At 33.7% G+C, this 22,264-nt stretch overlaps 1 protein-coding gene across 2 annotated transcripts in view; it reads left to right on the top strand.

Moving 5' to 3' along the window:
- Nucleotides 1-22,264, top strand: part of LOC109532851 (lachesin) — a 61,084-nt gene that overhangs the window by 14,339 nt on the left and 24,481 nt on the right. For both annotated transcript variants that reach the window (XM_019897917.2, XM_048670765.1), the window contains exons 2-3: nucleotides 4,126-4,172; nucleotides 16,641-16,770. In XM_019897917.2, coding sequence (XP_019753476.1) covers nucleotides 16,692-16,770 — 79 coding nt within the window. In that variant the 5' untranslated portion in view covers nucleotides 4,126-4,172; nucleotides 16,641-16,691. The remainder of the gene's footprint in view (nucleotides 1-4,125; nucleotides 4,173-16,640; nucleotides 16,771-22,264) is intronic.

Genomic DNA, 22,264 nt, shown 5'->3' with positions numbered 1-22,264 from the left:
CCCTGCTCTGATTTTTTTTATTTCAGTGAATGCTTCTTCTTGTTTTACTCTGAAGGCTCTGTCCGAAATGTAGGATTCCAATAGTTTCGAGTATTTTTGTGGGAGTAGCATATTTAGCTTATGTTTCAGCCCATTGTGCCATACCCTGTCAAAGGCCCGCGATACATCATGAAAGATGGCTGAGGATACTTCCTTACTTTCCAGTGCTCTTTCAATCACGTCTGAAATTCTGTGTACTTGGTCTATCGTGGAGTAGTTTTCTCTGAACCCAAACTGATGATTTGGTATTATATTCCTTTCTTCGATGATGGGTTTCAGCCTTGTCAGGAGTATTTTTTCAGAGAGAGATTGGCCTATAAGATGAAACATCGTGAGAGGGTTTGCCTGGTTTATGAATCATAATGATTTCAGCTACTTTCCACATCCTAGGAACATACCTTAATCTGAATGAGGCATTAAAAAGATGTGTAAGTTTGGTTATAGCTTTTTTAGGGAGCTGTTTTAGCACTTCACCAGTAATTAAATCAAAGCCAGGAGCTTTCTTAGGATTAATGTTTGTTTTTATTTCCTTTGCCACTTATTTTGTGGAAGTTGGTCTAATGTTCGTGCTATCTATAGTGAAATTTCATTGAGCCAAAAATAAATTTCCACAAGTCGGGTTTCGTGGTCGAAGTTTTTTTTTGACCATCCCAAATTCCCATTTCCAATATCTTTCACTTGTTCACTTTAAAGTAAAATTTCCATCTGCATCAAATGTTGAAGACATCGTGGCTCTGCGATGAGCTTCCGGTGGAAAATATTAGTGGTGGCTTCTTGATGGTTTCGGTTTTGCACTTCCTCACTTTTGCACTAAGTTCAACTGATATCTTAATGATGTTGTGAACAGCAGCATGCTAAAGAGCCACCTTTTATCCACTGTAATTTGCGTTTGCATGTCGCTGACAGCCATCATTTTCGGAGTGTTAATAAAGAGTTTTTTTGAATATCGGGCCCCATAGTTTAGAGGCGACAAGCAGGAGTGGGCCTAGTCTCATCAGATAGTACAGATTGTTGGTGCTGACAGCATCACTGCGGTCATTTATAAGCGCAAGGTCAATTAGATGTACACGACTTCCTCTGTGGATGATGGCTGATGCAAAGTGACAGTTTTGAGTTTTGTCGAGTGCCTTGGTGCCCTCGTCTGGGCGGGATGAATAATTCCCAACAGAAACGTTGGGGGACTTTTTATTTATTCATTTTTAAAGGCAGATCGTTTGGAGTCAACCAGCCATTTCTTGCACTTTTTCTCAAATATTAATAGCTTAACTGTTTTAAACGGCACACTTCTGATAGTCTCTTTTATGAGGCCGGCACAACTCCACCTGCCTGTGCCGGTCTAATCCCAATTTTGCGCTTCAACAAAAGAATACAACCAACGCACTCCATAATAGCCGCGCTAATTCCACAAAGTGTTTCTTTTGTGGAACTAATTTAATCATGTTTTCTCTTACTCGAATAACCTGCTTAAAATGTTATGTTTTGATAAACGTATTTTATTAGGCTGCCACAGTAAACCTGCTATTTGTACAACTCAGAGAGTAATATTCTCTGTTAAACACAAAAACCTATTTGCTGCTAACTTCTAGTGAAAGCGTACTAAAAGTTTTCGGACTACACTGAACAAATAAGACAATAAATAACTGTATATTCATGAACAAAACGAACACACTTTTGAAATAAACACATTCACACCCAGCAAACTATTTACATCCAAAATTCCAAGAGCAATATGCACCGTTATCAAATTCCACCTTTTAGTTAATTGATTGAACTTCATTAGCAAAATCTATAGAATTAAATCGAAAACTAATGATCGCGTTTTAAATGTTTTGTATTAATTGAAATTAGCTTCAATATAATCTCGTTTCATTTTATCTCTATTATGGCAAACATGTTCGATGTGTAAAAACCAATTCATTAATAAATGAAACATATCGACACTTTAATTCCACAGATTTCATTCAGCGCCTATAGTCCCATCAGCGATTTTGCAGCTTTTTAAGCTGACAAAAATAAGCCCTTCAATGGCTCTCACAAGTTTCGTCAATTCATTTTAGAATTATTTTACGTTTTGCTATTCATGCGTCCCCTCATCCGTTTCATTAACTTGGAACATTAATTGGTTGCATTATAACCGCTCTACTATAGAATTAATATTTCATTTACTTTGTCCTTAATTAGATCGAGGTATTTTCATAATTTACACCAACTGGACTAATTTAATGTAATCTTTACAGCTTTTGCAAAAGTCAAACCAGTTACAGTGTTTATTCATTGAAATAAAGCGCACATTTTTTCCAGCATTATAAAGAAACTTTATCGCATTTAAAAATTATTCAGCATTAGAGTAAACAAATGATGGACGCGATTTATTGTTTCTATGAACTTCCGCGACTTTGTTAAGATGAATAAATCTGCGGATGTATTTTTATAAAGGCGTATAAAACCGGAAGCTTATTCTAAGTGAATCAAATCGGTACGTAGGTTATATGCCTTGAAGTATGAAAACAACAACAACAGTTGCATTTTATATTTAATGTTTAGCTTTATTACTTGAACTTTTAAAACAATATCTGGCGCAAAAATGAAAATGAAATATACTGCATCAAGATTTGCATATCCAAAAAGTAAAAGTGCATAAACATTTTCTACCGGTTTTTAATTAAAGAGTATGGTATTGGGCGAGTTTTCCGTAATGTTTAACACCACTGAAGTTTCTCTTTTCATTATGTAAAATTATGTTCTATTCAAATTTAAATTCGGCTCAGGCACATACATCAGCAGGGAGTAAAAAATAAACTAACATCATATGGCACCTTGACACATTACTGTAACATGAAATGTAAAATTAAATTGATAATAGAAAAAGCTGAAAATTCTGTTTCCCCATCACTTATTGAACAATTAATTACTTACATCCAGAAATAAACGCCAATCCAATAGATATTAATTTATCTTCATATAACATCCCCAGTAAAGATATAAACATATTGCAATTCTGCGATGTATTTAAGAGATGAGAAATGGGCATCTGCGCAAAATAAATTTAATATTGAAATATTTTACGAAGCTATGGAGAAACAAAATTAAAAAAAAAACTATATTAAACAGCAATGTGGACGAATTTCAAGTTTTATTGGACGATCTATACAGAGGAGGCGCATATTTTGTCGAAAAAAGGATACTTTGCAATATATGGGTGTCCTTTTGCAAAGCAGATATGGGCAATGCATATGGATATTCACATTTCCATATCTGTGATTGCTTCATAAGAGTTCTAAACTAATTTCCATTTAAAATCTTGGCACGTACTACCTTAAAAATTCGGAAACGGTATTTTGGAAATATGTATAGCCCTTAGGTAAAACTAAACTGAAATGTGGTCAACAAAATTTCACTCTGCCGTATTTGCATAAACAGAGATTTATTTTTGTAAATAAAATTTATTAATTTACTAACGGTTGTTTCGTTATTTATCGTATGAGTATAGGATATGGAGACTGCTCGTTATTTATAGACCAATGTAAATATTGTTAATCATATGGAAACAGGGTAATAATCTAGTGCTTTACTTGAATTTACCATTGAAAGCTTTTAGTGATATTGGTATCAGATCATTAGTAAATGCATCTCGTACAAACGAAAAGCACTGTTTTATATAAATTATGTAATTTGCGTTAAGTGGTTTTTGTCTTCTCCTCAACGATTTCTGGATCTGCACCAAATATAAAAATCAATAAGATTCTCGCAAAACTAGCCTGAAAGTTCACTTACAAAATATGTAATATTCTTGTAATACATATCATTTTCATATATATTTTTTACTGGCAAATAAGATTCCTTGACTTGACAATTCTCGCCATAAAAGAACTTCTTGTAACTGTTCCCCGCTAAAATAAATTTGGCGGCAAGGCTTTCCTACAAATAAAGTTTTAAAAGAGCGCGCCAATAGTTCCATTTTTATTAACCATAAAAATAAACTTAAAATTTAGGGGATTGAGTTGAAACTTTGAAATAAAGTGACGCTAAGTTTTATCCGATACATGTAAATGTCAATTTAATATTAGATCAATTTTCTTTTTACAGGGTGATAATTCAGCTGAGTTAACACAATGATCTTCAAGTAGATAACTGTAAGTATATTTTCCTTATTAAATTTATTAATTGCTGCTTATTATTACGCTTTTTTATATTATTCTGAATTTTGTCAAATAAATGTTTTATATAAGTGTGAATATTATTGGCAAGCTTAGAACCTAATCAATCGACACTAAATGGAATGTAAAAAGCTCAGCAAATTCAACCTAAAAATAATTATTACGTCCTGAAACTTTTGTTGAAAACTTTATTCATGAGCTCAAACAACTTGAGATAAACCCGCGGTTATTAATGTAAATTGCAACAGTTCATAGACACGGTAAAATTTCAAACTTGCCACAATCAAGAATAGTAAATAACTGGCTTAATAAGTCAAGTATTTCCACGTACTTAAAGAGTATACAGTAAAATTTCTGTCTGGTTACAACACTATTTATTAATTAGGTTAATGTACAAACTGTATGAGCTCTGGTTGGGCTGTAAACTTGGATATTCCGAACAGATCTATCCTATTGATGTTGCGAAACGTTTTACCTTCCTTTCCTTCTATATGCTGTTCCAGGATCATAGACGTATCGCTTTTAAAGTACAAGAACACATATATATTTTCGTTATATCAGGATATGACTACAGTTTCAAGACATTTACTTGTTTAGGCATATTTTATGGTGGTAATAAGTGAGATTTTGTTCAATTCGGTTATCTGACGCCAAAAAACTAATTCTATATATGTAAAATACGCCTTATACCAGGTAGATAACTTCAGTTGATATTGGATGACTCAAGTTAGCCCTTATATTTGTCTGTTTTCTCCCAAAGTCAGCAATAATTATATGTGGGTTTCTGTAATGCAACCTGGTTTTTTAAGGTGAAACTACAAAATTCTCCCCAAATACTAGCGCGTTATTTCAGAAATTCAATTAGACTGTTTAAAACAAATTAGGGGACGCCACTGAATATAGCTATGTGTTAATGAAAACTTCCCTCGCTTCACTCGAATACGGGGTGACTAAGATTCATTGACAACGTCCATATCTCATTCTAACTTTGGGATTTCTCTCGTCCATAGTTTCTCTTGAAAGTTACTTTAAATGTTTTGTTTCATTGGCTTGACTGTGAATTTAATTTTTATTCTATCGATTCAACAGATATTCACGGCATTTTAAAGTATATTATAGACAATCTGAGAGCTGAAAGGAATTTGATGCTAATGCTGCTCGTTGTGAAACGTAGGTAAATTGAATTAGGATGCATCTTGAGTAATTTAAATTAAGGTAATCTAGTTGAAATCTTCTAAATAAGGCCCTTTACGATAATGGTCATAATAGGATCCATTCTCTTATCACCAGATTCGTCTCAAAAGGGTTGAAACACCTCTCAGGAGCAAGGAAGTTGGTGAAATGTTTCTCTAAGTTAGAGCCACTCGCAAGGCAGAAATATATATCTTTTGCTTTGGGCCCTTTACCAATCCAATTAAATCTAAAATACGAAGAGGTGGAGGAATGTTTTCATTATAACTAAGCTGGAGTATTTATTTACATTTGTCACTTTTCGGGTTGGATAATAGTATATTTCATCAGGATAAAAATGGTAATTGAATTTGAAATTTTCAGATAAAAAATAAATGCAACTGCACGTTCTATCTAACACCGCTGGGCTACCGCTGATCCAATCGATCTCTAAGCAAATTTCTTAAAAGGTTTTCATAAATATAAAATATAAGTGGCTCGATTTAAGAGGTGCTTTAAACCAGACAGGACGGCATGAAAATATATGAAATGTGAAAATCGTAATTTTCATAGAAAAACCTATAATTTCCGGAACGGCTATCGGAATCGTTTATCCCCATACGATTGCTCCATATGACAAGCGATCTTCCTTGTGTTCCTTAGATACGGTGCTACATGTGTCTGCATAATGTAACCGGCCCGATAGTCATTCAACACCAGCTCTCTTATTTTTTTCGCTCTTTCAATTTCGTTTTCATTCGCAATTTTTTCTTCCTCACCACTAAAACTACCGAGCTTGTAACAATACACCTAAAGCATTGTGGTTTTTTGATTTATGCACAGCTTTAACAGCTCTCAGATTCCTATTATTTGTGTTTTTCAGAATGCGACAACTTTTTCCGCATTTCCTATTTACCCCTTGCAAGGGCTAAACCCGACCAACAATGTACTCGGTGAACATCAAGCCCCGTTTGCTTCCCTTTTAGGTAAATGGAAGCCGAAGAAATGCAATTTTCTTTGATAGTAATTATAAATTATTTCAATGAACTTTTAAGTAGCAGGTTTCACTTTACACGACAACTTCAGGTTGACCGACTGTTCACAGGATAGTGGGGAATTTTGGGCTGTCGCTTATAGAGAATATTAATTGAGAGTTTTTCAAAACTATGCAACAAAAATCCATCTCTTCAATTGGGACAAAAACAGTCTGGAGTGAATGGAAATTTCTACAAATTTACTGCAAATTCATATCAAACATGACTTTCAACTTGGAAAATGTTGGCTTTGTAAATAGGGCTTTGAGACTTTATTGAAACAAAACTTGTAAGGGTTGTTCAAACAACCCTTCCACAATTTCGGCGTAAATCTCAATCCTCTAAATGCTCTAATTAATTGGGTGATGAAAGGCTTTAGAAATGGCCTTTTGAAATCGACAACAGAACTGGACATTCAATTTAAAATCAAATGCAGAAAAAAATCGCTTTTAAGGCTCTAAAAGTCCATCCGTAATCGATTCGCGATAATTTGAGGCTTTATTAGTAGTACTAGCAAACCTGCAGTTCTATTAATTTTTCTGTGGATGCTGTTTCCGCACAACAGTCGAAGAGACATCAATAACTTCTCCGTAAGGATTTATTGTATTTTTCTGGTAATTATTCTCCCAGCGTTAAACAATAAGAGCGAACATCTATTATATACGATGTTTAACCACTGTATACTAAGTTAGCTTGGTGGTGTTTAGAAAACATCCCACATACACATTTTTAAACAGTTATTTACTCGGGGTAGTCCTATATTGCTATGAAACTAAACGCTGTCTTTTGCATACTAATATATCTTGAAGGGAGGAAAGTTGGGAAGCAGCGTGCCTTGTGAAGTTAAGCCGATATTATATTACATATTGAGACGTTATTAGGAATTAACTGAATTGATTAAATAGCAAATTATGCTGTCCGAAACTAATTTCTGCTTTGACGCGTATTAGGAATTGCCGTTAATACTGATCTCAATGCCGTTTACATCAAACGTGTAATATTGTCGAACTGTTCAATTTTATCACACCCTCCACCTTCAATTTTAATAAATTATAGAACATGTAATGTATTTTCTTATCTACAGGGTATTATTCAAGTATACAGCCACAGCATCCGAAGTTTTTCCTAGTAATAATTCTCTATTTTGGTATTTACTTTTCTGCTTAAGATCGCTTGGAGAAGCACTTGTATATATGCCTTAAATAGATTTAAAAATTGAAACATATTTATAATCCATGGCGTAGACTCTGGGCCGGACTAAAGAAAAAACCAACCCAACTTTATTGCTTTCACTGACAAACTTTTATATAAAATCCAAGCTAAATCGTATATCATTTTAACACCCTAGAGGTTCTGTATTAAGTTTGGTAGCTCATCCAAAGCTCTCGTGAAATATGCATGAGTAGGTAGATTATATTCATAACAAATGTTACATAAGAAATCGATTGACATATTATATTTAAAACCTACATATATGAAGATTTTTTTGCTGTGTCATCGGTCAGGGCAATTATTTATATTCTTTCATCCAGCTGGTTTCTGTTGGTACCGTAAAATGTAAATTCAGTTGGTCTAATTCTAAATTGTCATACTTTGCTTGAAACAAAAAGTTTTAATTAAGAGGGCTTTCCGGGTTGCGACAAAGTGTGAGACGGCATTGATTTATTGCCTGTGACTGGATTATGCTGGTGATCACAATTTTAAAGTATTTTATCTGAATTTTGCACGCTTTACTATTAATTTTAAAGGTAAGCTTGCAAAATTTAAATTAGTTATTGCCGTAAGCCTTTTAGTGGAATTTAATATGGAAAAACTATATGTACGTATTAACAGCATATTCAGATCAGATAAGCAGCTTTGGTGGTTTTTCCAACTTTTTGATCAGAACTAAATTAAATTCGCTGGCGCTGTTGCAAAGGAGTAATAGAATATTTGCACAAACATTCATCTGATGAAAAAACTAGCTTGTGGGCAAATTAAGTTGATTTAAGTAATATCAAACGCTAGAAACGTGGTAAAATTTATTAATCCATAGGCTGGCCTATGTAAGCAAGCCGGCCTGTGAACACTCAACATCAATCGACGGGATTCGTTTGAAATGTGGAGATTTCCATTTATATATACATCCACTCTAATTAATAAATGGAGCCCTCGCACATAAGATGATTAAAGCTATCACTGTGTTTGCTTGCTAGTTGCTACTTTCTATCATACCAGATTTTGGATAATCACTATTTCCGGGATTCATTTATAATTAATAGAAGCAAGCATTCCTAATTTCCGTGAGAAGTAAAATTTGCAAAATAGCAAATTACATTGAGGTATGGATATTACTCAACGTTTTTTTATGGCTCCGATCAGTGCTGTAACCTTTTGAATTTAACATTTTGCTCTTGAATATATCATTCGAAACGTAGTTTTATGAATAAATTTGTAAGCCAGTTGAGAATTTTGTATATCTTAACATAGTAGAGTTCAGTACATCAAACAACTTCCTACTTTGAAACTCAATGTGGGTAGTTTTTGTATGTATATCTCTTGTGTGGAAACTTCAACTAATTCTGTTTCATTGTTTCTCAACAAACTTTCTGACCAGAAAAACAGTATTGTCTACGTCTCAATGTCATCAATCAAATATCATTCTCCATCTCTGTCCGTGATCTGCTTAAAATGTTTCATGTTTTCTCTGCGAACTGTTTCTCCCCTAAGGAAAATTTAAGTGTTATCCGCTTGGCCCCTGCAAGTCACTTCGTTTTATTTAAAAAATCTCCTTTACGGCCTTTTAGTATCTGTTGACGGAAATATATCTTGGGCTCCTCACCTGCAATTATTAACGCCAAGAGTGCCATACTCTTCATATGGAAAATGGTCTTTTGTCAACACCTTTCTCATTGTTGGAAATTACAGCGTTTTCCATTGTCTACAGATGATTTTATGCGTTAAACTCCTTCACACTAGTGTATTGTTTCATTTTTATCCTAATGGATTGAAAAACCTTAACGATGTACCATCAACGTGAAGTGGGGTATGCAAATATAAATCTAAGAATAAATCTAGTCCATGCGTTACTTCATATTTTTAGTAAAGTAAACCTTGGCACTGAATAGCTCAAAGTGAGAAAGGTTAAGATTATATTCCAAGCCCGATCCTGCATCAATCGTCAAATAAAAGTCCTCCATTAACTTCTTTTATTGGGTATATCCTTTTTAAAATGATGGGTTAGTATTATATCAATTTTCAGCCAACACCAAGAGGAAGATGATAAGGGAGATCAAATGAATAATGACCAAATTATGCAACATCAAAATGGAAATTTATCTTTAGCGTTTTTTATTTAAAATAAATCTATTATATTCGTTTATTTCACTTTTATCTTCTTACTTCTCCCTTTCAGCTCCGGACGATTTAGAGTTTGTCTGCTGGTTCGTTATTTAGATTAAAAGCATCAGTTTATAAAAGTGAATATGATCAGAGTCGCAACATTCTAGCACATACCGCGATATTATTTTGGCATTGGATAATATTTGCTGAACGTTATTATTGTAGCATTATTTCAGATGCCATCGTTACTATTCTTGACCTAATTTTTAAATTTGAAGAAAAACTATCTCAAATCGAACACTTTGTAACTGATGTTGGACTTGCCTTATACGACACTGATATTTTATTATATCGTGTGATATAATAATAATCTAGTATCTAAAGCGCCAACACGAAAAACGAATAATACCCATAGAGAATTATTACATTGGAAACTCTATTACACATTTCACTTGATATTCCGTGCGTTTCATAACAGACTCGCAAAACTTTTCCGAGAATAAAGAGCCTTATAACCTTATCACATAAAACTTTCACGCTGCGTAGACGAGTTGACATAGTATATCAATTATCTAGCCTAAAATAACCATTAGGTACCTTTAATAAAGGGGAGTTTTAAGATTATGTACCCCGGAGAAGAAATAATTCGAAGGAAATGAAACAAATGGGCTCCTCATGAGCGTGTACGGACTCTGGCGTGTAAAATTCTCTTTCACTCACTAAGGAACTTGGATGTTCAGCAATTTAGACTATATTTCTCCTCCGGAGCTCTGACGTTAATCGACTTCTCGACTTTTGAGCGGACACGACGAAAGGATCTTTCTTACCTCTTTCAATCTTTTGCTCTTTTTATCATTTCCATCATTCGAAAGTTCCTTATATCAATTCTAATTAATTTGTGTTTTCTCTGAGCGTTAGAAATTAAGGATTTCATTGTGGTAAAATGTGTACGTTAGGACACCGGCATTAGCTTGCCTAACATAAAGGCCCAAAATGATGGTGTATTTGTTAACTTTTCAAAATTTTATCAAAGCAAAATATCACGTTTATTCAGCCGAAAGCATAATGGATTCTCAAAGCGGTGACCTGCTGGCATCACTCTTTCGAAGAGATATGTCGCACACATTTATAATGTTATCTAGCTATTTGCGAGTTAATATTGTCTTTATAGTCTGCGAGAGATTTACGGGACAAAGTATAATTCGCATATTACATTCCGGAAGGGACCTATTATCTTGGCGAGTCTTAACCATATACCCCGCTCTCGCTCTTTAATGTATACGATAAATACCTCAAAGGGTTGCGGCATAATACTAGGCAATTGTACACAAAAATATTACTTTATACTGGAGAAAGTTGTTCTTTATACATGGCATTCAGGCGCCGTGTTCGAGTTTGCAAATTAATCCCGGTTTCAAAATTACTCCTTTCACCACAAATGTCTAAATGGATCTGGCAAACTCATGTCTAAATTACAACCAAACAACTCACTTTCATGTTGAAGAGTCGATGTTTGTTCATTTGTTAACCTTTTTTAATTAGCTCACATTTTCAGATTGTTGCATTATTACTCATTTATTACATAAATATTTCTTTAATCTTCAAAGACTGTTGGTTATGAGTAATACATTTTGTTCATACCAATTCAGAAGTTGTTTTCTGGTTACCACTTCCATAGAGCTTCATCTCGATGAAGAATATCACATGGAAGCACCAGAGAATGGCCCTGACTTAAACATAAACTTCTTGCTTTGGTTGTGCTCTTGGCATCTCTGCATTTATTAAATATAGCTCATCCCATGACCCATAGTTGTAAAAAGTTGCTTCCGGGATAATCAAATTATACTTGCAGTGTACACGTTGTATTTTTATAGTATTATAGTTTTCTAGCAAATATTTGTGCGGTGTTAATTAAAGAAATGCACATATCCAGGATAACTCGCAAACTCGGAATGTGCATATTCCACTTATAGGTGTGAAACGTGACCGAAAACTTCCAAGTGTTAATAACAGAATTGGAAACGAAGAAAAAACAAAACTGGTTCTATTTAATTAAAAGTCCCTGCACAGTTTGTCGGTTAGAAAGGTCGCTTAGAGCTGTGCTCCTTATGACAACCGTAACCGAAAAATGCAGCTTCTGGTTAAAAGATGCTAGTATATATACTACTAAAGAACGTTGCTTTGTTAATTTACTTTGTGGCGGCAGCCTGATGGAATGTCACATCAGCTTCTGTACGGAAATTGAGAAAGTATTGTAATGGAACACTCTGACACTGTCTTGAGTGACAGGCGGGATCCTTTTATCTGCCATGCAATATTCTGAACTCTCGCAGCTTTTCTGAAATACTAATTTTTTTTAATGGCGGCCTTTCAGCTTTACCGGACTGAGTGCGAGCTAATTTTAATTAAGTATACTCAACGCGTCCACGAACTAATTTATTTTTTTGAAATCGATATTTCCAAAGTTAATTAAACCGAGATGAGTGCGGTTGGTCTGGTTGTCACTTATTTCGACGCCTATTAAACTGTAGATAAATATTCAAGATTCTTGCACTATATGTCAAGAGCCCATTTTGCTTATGATCCTGTGAAACTTTGAAAAAATCAGTATATGTTCAGAATTAAACGGAAATGTGCTATGAACTTCTAGCTCCCAAAATTACACACTTGGATGCACCAGTCAAACCTTGCCAATTACTAAAAACCTGGCTTGCAGGGCAGTTAATTAAAAATTGATACAACTGGTCGTTTTCATATGAAAAAATGTACCAGAATACTTCGCAGTTGTTTGGACAATTAAAACTGCACATGTAGAATAGACAAATGTACCGAATTTAGAGAACTCCAAGAAAGCATTCAATTTACTTCAGCAAATCGCATTTTGCATGGGAATTAACAATCACATGGCCGCAAGAATAATTGTTTTAGAAAGCAATTTCACTTACCAGAGGCACTTTGATCTCATCGCCACGCAATTAACTTTTTAGGAAAGTAGTTCCCTAGAACGTGGACTACTTTCCACAATTTTTCAATTTCAATTTTCCTTGACTAATTAGTTAAATGCATAATAGAGATGCATACAAACCATGTTTGGGTTTTCTTGAGTTCACATCAGTTAACTTGGATTTGCTTGTGTTAATTTGGGTTCAGCTGGTATAGTTTAGATGAGGCTTAAATTCCGTTCGCCTGAGTGTGTTCAATTCGAGTTTTTTAGGTTTTCTTGGGTTATTTTAGATTTGTTTGGGTTCTTTTTAATGTGAAATTCGTGTTTACAAATGTAGGTATTATTGATACATTAGCAACTATTTTTTTTTAATTGCTCTAAATGAGGGTTTACTATCATAATCATTCCAAAATCTCCGGTAGAAGAGCAATAAAACGCTATTCAGACAAACCAGAACGTTTTCTTACCATTACATCAGGGTCCTACCCGAAGGGTTTGGCACAAATAATACATTGATTTGCCGAAAGTCGAACTTGTGAACGACACTGATTGAAGAGCAACAAGCAAAGCAAACTATCTGCCTTTAAGCTTATTGTTCTGGTACTTGGAGACATCGATATGTATGTTAAAATTTTAACTACTTCGTTCGTCAATGCCTTTTATCAAGATGCATTTTAAACATTAATTCAATACTATCATTAAAAAGCAACACCCGGGCATTAGTGGTTGATTCGCTGTAAAGTGAATATACCAACCACATTGCTATCGGCATTTCTGCTTACTTCTCATTTACAGAAAATAATTAATTTAGTTGGTTATCGAGACAAAAAAAGCTTGATCATTTTTCAATAAGAAAACGAAAAATGCGACTGTTGAATAGATATGCTCCTGAAAATCAATTAAAATAGTTGGAAACGATTAATTCGCAGCGCGCTTTAATCAGTAGACAACATTAATTTTAAATTTGCGTGTTGTGCCGCCACTATCTTTACAGCTTTCAACTTAACGTTTACAGAGCTATGGCAAGGCTAAGATATATTACATCGAGCTTTACTCGCTGCATTTAGATATGATTACGTTTCTCAATATTTTTAAATTATTCCAGCTTTTTTCCATGTTTATGCACATGCAGGATTTAACATTAAATGCGTTTTAAACAGCGAAAATTTCCATTTAGCATGTTATAATTTTTCTACATTTCCAACCGAGATAATCTTGCTTACTCTCTGGCGATTCTTAATGAACTCTTATCCATATTAAACCGAATTTAAATACTTTATAAAGTCTACTCAAACAATAATTAAATAAGCAAATCAATGTTTAAATAAACCGTACGCATAGAATAAATGAAATCTTGACACAGACTACTGGTCAAACTTTTCAAAAGCTACTTTTTAGGATAAAATAGCCGCCACCAATCTTTGGATGTTTGAACATTTCCTTTTCGTGTTAACGGAAGATTCCAACTTCTGTCTGCAAATACATTTCCTGCGGCACGTATTTGAAACACATTACAACGTGTGGAAGAATGTTTCTGCCATTGGCGCAGTTTTTTTTAGCTCACTTGAAAATCCGAGCCTGATTGTTTGATTGTTTGATTGTTCTCCGCAAATGGATAATATAAACCTCATTTTTATGAGAATGAAAATAGTCACGACGTTGCAAAATGCTCGTTTTAAAACTGTATTTATTTTACCACTTTTAATCTCAATTCAGTATTCACTAACCTGTTAAATATGTTACGTATGCTGCGAGAGTTCGCATTAATGCAAAAGCTTTAACATATCTGTTATTCATCCGAAAATGATTATTGAGGAGTGAAAAGCTGGATTTCAGTTTTAAATAAGCCGACAAATAAAGCGGACTAACCTGAAAAACGATCAAAACACTCCTTTTTAATTAAAATAACTGCAATAGTATAATAGTGTTGCTCATTTTGAATATCTGTCACATATGTTAACACAATCCTGTCGTTTTCTCTGATATTCGTCTGAGTCTTCAATTAATTTAAATCAGACTTTGTTGAAAATTGTTTATAATAACGATTCTCGAGCAAACGGGTTGAGTTAACCGTATAATTATTGATGTTATAAAAAATAATACCTGCAAATGTTTAGCATGTCACCGCTAAAAGGGCAAAACCCAAAAATGTACTGTTTATATTTCTATTTGCAAAAGACTAATAAAGTAAGTGGATTAATGAATGTCAAGAGGTCCAGGCAAGGCTAAAATTAATGACATTAAAATTATGTGCGGCTTTAAGAAACTTTCTATTTTCGAAATGGAATTAAAAGCTTTTATTCATAAAAGGGCTAAGATGGATAAGGTTTAAGTTAGGGGAAGGAATGTTATACAAAACTCTGAAATATCCATTTTGTTGAGCACTTCTAAGAGGTGGACTTGGTTGATCTTGAAAGCTTAAAGCAAAAAAAAACGACTCCTCAAATTCTAAACTGCAAAATACAGCATTTTTTCTCGACAATTTGAGTTATTGTCTAAAGATGTAAATTAGGGTTCTGGTAAGTTATGTCCTCATTCATGTTCTGCAGAAAATTAAAGCTCTTCCTCGTCAAGCCTTTAGGGATCTGACTCCTTTAAATGGCGAGATATTTTATTTGATCTTATCTTTTAATCGAATTCCATCTTTCTACACAGGGTTAAAATTTAGTTGGTTATTACTGGCAACTAAGCAGTTAGTGAATCGCCGCATCTATATATTTTGCATGAATTCAAAATCAAAAGTAGATGAGAACTAATAGGTCCATAAATCTAAGAACTTTGAGTTTGAGAAGCGTTTAAACACATTTTGCCTTCTGTGTATAGGTAGAGCTTCAATCGTCAAAAGTATAGCAGGATTAAATTATTCAATTAATAATTTAATAGATGAGTTTCCAGTTTAACGTTAATATTTGGCAACCGTCTCCCCAAGCCTTTAAATTAAACACTAGTGAACAATCAAGTGAGAAGAAGAAATGCCGACACTTGGAAGAGATAAATTATTTTAAGTTAATGCGGCACTCTTTTTTAATTAAAAAATAGATTTTTCCTCTCCTACACTCTTGGAAATAACCCTACTGTTATTCTAAATTTTAAGACGGAAAATGGGATGACATAACTAACCCGACAGGGGATGAAAAATGAAAACCTTGATAATTCGGTTCCCAAATATTTATTCGTTTAACTTAAAAGCTGCTGCTGCTAAGACTCTTCCTTTGCGCTACTGGAGATTTGTAATTGATGGAAAATGTATTGTTTGAGTTTTTATGTTTATCGAATTATCCGACGTAGTTTGCCACAGCCGACAAACATTTTCAGTCAGATAAAAATTCGGAATTTTCTTAATAAAATCAAATACGGGTTACCAATTTTAATGATGCTCAGGACTCTCCTTTGTCACGGCAGTTTTTTTACCCCATTCTCATCTCTTTCATTCGTTTCAGGAACTGACAAATTCTAATTGAAATTCCTAAGCCTTCAGTTAAACCGAAATGACGCATGCTAAAAACTTCTTGCACCCCGTAACAATTTTAATTGGCTTCCAGAAATGATGTTTTAGCAATGTTAGGATCATTTACTGAGCTGAACGTATTTTCTCGTATTAAAATTATTTTAGTTGCGGAAGTCTGGGTGCTTTAATTTCCAATAATTGCTGATGGGTAAAAACGATTTGGTAATAATGTTGACTTTCATTGAGTTTTTGATTAATTAAATTTATCTAATTATGCCCAATTTGGCGCGGTGAGCAGGTGAGGCAGGGATTACTTGATAACTTACAAATGAAATACTCTCAATTGGTAATCAATAAATATTGCCTAAAGTTTGCTTTTCAAAAATATGTATTTACGTGTATGGATGGATAAAGTGGTTATTTACTAAGCTTAGAAATTCATAACTCAGTTTAATGTAAAGAAATACCTATACTCTGTCCTAAAGATACTATCTAATAATACAGTCGATTTGTTCTGTCTTTTGCAGGGCCATGGGAGTCACATTCCAAATAGCTGAAGTGGATTGAACCGGGCAATCATGCATATGCCACAAACTTTTAGCAGTATTTCCATTTACCCTCATCTGGTCTATATTTTGCTATTACTTCAGTGTAATGGTAAGTCATTTTCCTTAAAGCTCGATTTTATTATTACAGCATGCCGTTCGGAGGTGAGATTCTTTCTTTTGTTGAATCGAAACGAAACAAACTTTTACATTAACTTTACCACGTTTCTTATCTACACTAAGAAAACCGCGGAACTTTTTAATTCAAAATTAAATAATAGTCGGAATAGCAAAGTAACAGCACATATGCAGCGTTTCTTCGACATCTGGATTTATGGAAATTTAATCATATGCACCATTTATAGACGGGATAAGCTTGAAGGGGCGAAACTTCAAGAATGTAGATCAGGAAATCATGGAAAAATTCGTACGTTTTGAGAAAGTTTAATCGCTTGCTGAAATAGTTAATTTATTTTTTGCTTTATGTCGATTTTTGGATGATTCCTTTGAATTCAAAAAATGGGTTCCAGTAGAAATTAGTGTTCAAAGTACCATGAACATTTCACTGTTCGGCTCACATCACAACCGTTCTGATAAATTAAAGGATAAAACACGATTTAAGTTTAAAATACTTAGTTATTCTAGTAAACAATATTGCCCCGAGAATAACATTGTAAATCCAATTATTATATTCCTAGCAGTAAATAAGACGTTGTTAAAACTAGCGAATTTCCTTCTAATTTCTGAAAGTAGAAATAATGGCGGTTATACAAGCCCGTAAACGTGTTTAGAGCCATGTAACAAAGTAAAAATTCGGTATTGCAGGGCAGATTTTTCAGACAATGACTTCAGCCCTTGTCGCAGCAACGGAAATAGGAAATATTTCACTAGTTCCACATTCAACCTGGAAAATAATTATTAAAGCCCACTTCCTAGCACAACGCTGGCACGTTTTATAAGCAATAATATAGAGGATACATTGTTGCTTTGATTTTCCGACTGCTCTAAAATAGTTATCCGGATTAAACAAACACCTAGCTGACGCTGCTGGTTTGTTCGCTTTTATTTGTAAAACATTCGACTGCAGCAACCAGAAAAACTAATCTGGTAAATACCTAGTCTGTACTAAGCTTCTTTTAAAGAATTTGATTTTTTCCAGTTTGTAATACGTTATTTCAACCCCTTATCAGATGTACTCAGTTGCAATGAATCCAACTAGAAAATTGGCAATAATCATTTGAAAGCGTTGCGTTTGTGACTAGAAACTGATTAAAAGCATATTTGTCCCATTGGTACTGACTGCAAATGAAACGAAATGAGAAAAGTTCGATAGTAAATCATAAATCAAATGACATGATTCATAAATGTTTGTAGGAGTTTATTGAAAAAGTCCGGTGCCATAAATAGCAATCAAAAGGGCCAGTAAATTACACGTTGACACTATCGGAAAAACTACAGATTCTCAAAGTCCACGCCGAAGTGGATTATCCCGTCCATCTGATGGGTTCAACTTATTACTTCAAATGATTTCCAGTCAATGTTTCGACACATTTCTAATTATGGGTGGATTTTGTCGTCTATTTGCATCCATTAATTTAAATCACATGAACGAATTAGTTTATATTTTCGCTCAGCCGATATAAAGTCGCCACAACAAATTTTTGCAAATCTTGGCTTTTAACTCTCTTTACTTATCACCATCACAACCAGTTCAGTTACTCAAATCCACGAGCACGAGTGTCATATTTGTCTTCACCCAAATGGTTGTCCAACATGATTGGATCCATAAAATGGAGTTTATCCCATGCACATGCTGACAGAACGGTTGGTCCTCCGACGGTTGTTAATTAATTAGTATCATTTGCATTATTCACTCAACGACACATCATTTGTCACCAATAAATCGTGTTGGCTAAGTGATAATTTGCATAATATGAATAAAACACAAAACACACACCCGACGAATGAGCCATATTGCTGCCATTAAAGCTCGCTCCCTTTGTTTAACTTCTGATAGTTTTGCCTGTTTATATGGTAATTTCTACTAAATATAGCATATTTAGGGCTTTAGCATTACAATTGAATTGAATTCCCCTAAAACATACTCGTCTCTATCTAGCCGAGGTTTACGTGGGGAAATTGACGACGACGATACAAGATGTAGGTGCTTCTTCTGGGTGACATGTTACTGGTTTTTTCGCAACTTTTTCAAGGCAACAATTACAATTATTCTAGGTTGGCAAATTTCAATCTAATGCAGATTTTTATACCAATATTTTATGGTTACGCTCAACAGCGGTTTCTCAACCTTACAGAAGACAAGGGAGGCAGCTTGAGTGATTGGAAGCAGCGAATTCTGTCTGTTCCCAATTGCTCGGGGGCTTTGCCCATCTAAATTCTTCACCTCATTTAGAGTAATTGCCAATTCATATTAGTGCATATTTTGAACATTTCCTAAATCGCCAATATTTTACTTACAACATTTATTTCAATTTATATTGATATTATCGCACATATCAATACTCCCGGCTGATTACTGAGTCTATTTGTAAGTTTATAACGTGCATCCACTTGTAGGTAATACATAACAGGTAATTTAAAATGCCTTAGTGGCTCTGCAGATCGAGTAATAAAATTATGAACGCGTGAAATTGTAACATAGGTATAAGCAATGTTATTTAATATAGAGTTGTATGTGGTGGGGCGGCGTTGCATCCCTCACCGCATGCAGTAGAACTAGAAAGGGTATTTAATTATGGTACAACATTTATGTGTTGCGGCAGTGTATACAAGCCCTGTAGGGTGATTTTAAACGTACGAGCATGGATTTTTTAATAAAATTTACGTGGTGCTGGTAAATTAGTTCGATAAATTCAAGCAAGAGTAAATTAGAAGGCAAGTGCCTGGTTCATCATGCTTATTAATTACGAGTTTTTATTGATATGCTTTATATGTACATCGAGTCTTTGCAGGTTTCTGGAACAGGTCCTTTGTATCACTTTTGCATTATATTTATTGCAATGAATGCGTATATTTTAGCTAACTAAATAGCTATTGAAGCTACGCTATAGAGCTTGCAGAATAAATTAAATTGAAGCCAACAAATTGAACGTTTGAGGTTAACTTATTAAGTATTTCATCAATACATTATGTCCTAGTTTAAATCTCGGCCTGATATGGGAACGTAAAACAAAACGTGTATACGTACAATGCAGCGACGAGCGCGTATTCGCATTAGAGCCTCTTTCGGCCGTAGAGGCGTTTTCATTATGAATTTGTTTTAATTTCTTGCTGCATGTAGGCTGTTGAACGTTTTTGTTCCAACGATCTGAATAATTAACTTACCACCTTAGAATCACAATTCCGCTACGTGTGCCACACATCAATGAGATCTACCCTTTTACCTTCTCGGCTCAGCTCTTAATTAGCGAGCTTATATTAACCGCCTCTACGATGTTTGCCAAGCATTTACAATACCGATTTAGGAGGAAGTCAGCTCCTTGCTTTTTCATGGAATACTGATTAGACTTCAACAAGAAGATTTTTTAAGCAAATAATTTGCCTTTTTTCACCGCTACTTCTGCTACATGCTCCCAACTTAGTGGTTAGCTAGATATACTTAATACTACGGAGACTATTTAAGGGCCTTTCTGTTTGATTTGTTTGAGCCTGAACCTCTACAGTTTGATTCTGTATATCGGAGCCTGATATACGGTGAGTTAAAGAAGTAATTTCTAAAACGGCTTAAACATGTTTATTTGTATGTATGAATTGCAATTTTTTAAAACCTGCTTTACTTATTCAGGGGATCCCAAAATATATTAGGACCATCCGCTTAGTTTTTTCAATGGAAGCACCTGCGTTTTATTAAAATTTTTAGTTAATTTTTTTTTTATTTCTGCGTGCTATTTGCGGATTGTGAATATCCAAGTCGATCCATAAACCATTTTTTTTACAAACTTCTTGTTGGGTATTTCACCTCAAAAATTTTTGTCTTTAAAAAAGGCAGAATTTCCTCACGTCTTCTATTACAGATTGATAAATTTCGTGTGCTCTTATTTCGCAATAAGAATGAATTATTTATCAAAAAGTAATAAAGAACTATCACCTAGAGGGTATCCTGCGACACACTTAGGCTCAAGCTGTAAGAGAAAATTCCAATTAGAAAAGAAATTAATTTGAAAAATTATCTTGACGTTTCGATAGCTATTTTCTGCTATCGTTATCAAAAGAACCTAAATGAACCTAAAAAGAGTATGTTAATAAATTGTGTAACAATAGTAGAATAATACAGTATATGAAAATTCGCTCTGATAATTCGTCTGTGCAAATTGTCAGTTATGTGACTTTGACTTAATCTCATTGTTTAAATTAATAAAGGTAATGTTAATTAATATGTTTGGTGTAAATTTAATTTGGGTGTATGTTTCTCTGGTCTACTTCAGATTTTAGCATAGGTAACCATGTATGACTTAAATTAAATGAACATGAAGCAACACAATTATTTTGATTTAGTAAAATTAGCGCGCTTTCTTTAATTTTACGTTTTTTTGTACATTGTTCTTTTGTTAAAATTGTGGAATTATTCCATTGAATTTTACGAACTTTTGCATCCAACTTTTAAATGACAAAAGTTATTCAAAATTAAACAAAAATCCAACAGAACGTTTTGAAAGACAAATTTATAACACTAAAAAAATGTAAACATGAATTCACAGATTACGTTAGATCAAAATTAACACCACAAAATAGTAAAACACTACATTTTTACGGAGTTACAAAAATTCATAAAGTTAATATTCCTTTACGACCAATAGGTAGTACTATAAATTCACCTACTAGGTTCACCTAAGCCTTAGCCAAATATATTTTAAACATTTTAAATCCCCTAATAAATAACACAACTTCCTTTATTAAAAATTCTGAACATTTTTTACAAAAATTATCAGACATAGACATAAATCCAAACCATATTCTAGTAAGTTTTGATGTTGTTAGTCATTAACGTTCCTGTTGATAAAACTTTAAATATCATCAAACAAAAATTACAAAAAGACACCAATCTTAAAGAACGCACACAACTAAGCATTAACACCATTATTGAACTTTTAACAATATGTGTAAAGTCAACTTACTTTCAATACAATGACAATTTTTATCAACAAAATTTTGGAATGGCTATGGGGTCATCATTATCACCATTTTTCAGTAATTTATTTATGGAAAATTTTGAATCAACTTTCATTAATAATTACAAATTTAAACCAATAATTTGGTGGCGTTATATTGATGACGTATTCTCCATTTACAGTCATGGCGAACAAAAACTTGATGAATTTTTATCTTATCTGAATAATAAAGAACCAACAATTAAATTCACTATTGAAAAAGAACAAAAAAAAAATCCTTTTCTCGATATACTAATTCAGAAAAATTTAGACAATTTCGAAACCTTGGTCTATAGAAAACCTACTCATACCTACTCAACCGATATTTGAATTTCGACTCAAGTCACCCGATAATGGTTAAAAAAGGTATCGTAAAAAGTCTATATGATAGAGCAAAAATAATTTGTAATCAATCTAATTTTTCCAAAGAAAAACAAT

This window comes from Dendroctonus ponderosae, unplaced genomic scaffold (genome assembly GCF_020466585.1).
Source record: "Dendroctonus ponderosae isolate FM_Combo_2020 unplaced genomic scaffold, Dpon_F_20191213v2 Dpon_F_20191213_1, whole genome shotgun sequence".
In the NCBI taxonomy this organism is placed as follows: Eukaryota; Metazoa; Arthropoda; class Insecta; order Coleoptera; family Curculionidae; genus Dendroctonus; species Dendroctonus ponderosae.
The sequence above is the reverse complement of the archived record's forward strand: the minus strand, read 5'-3'. Positions and strand labels throughout refer to the sequence as shown.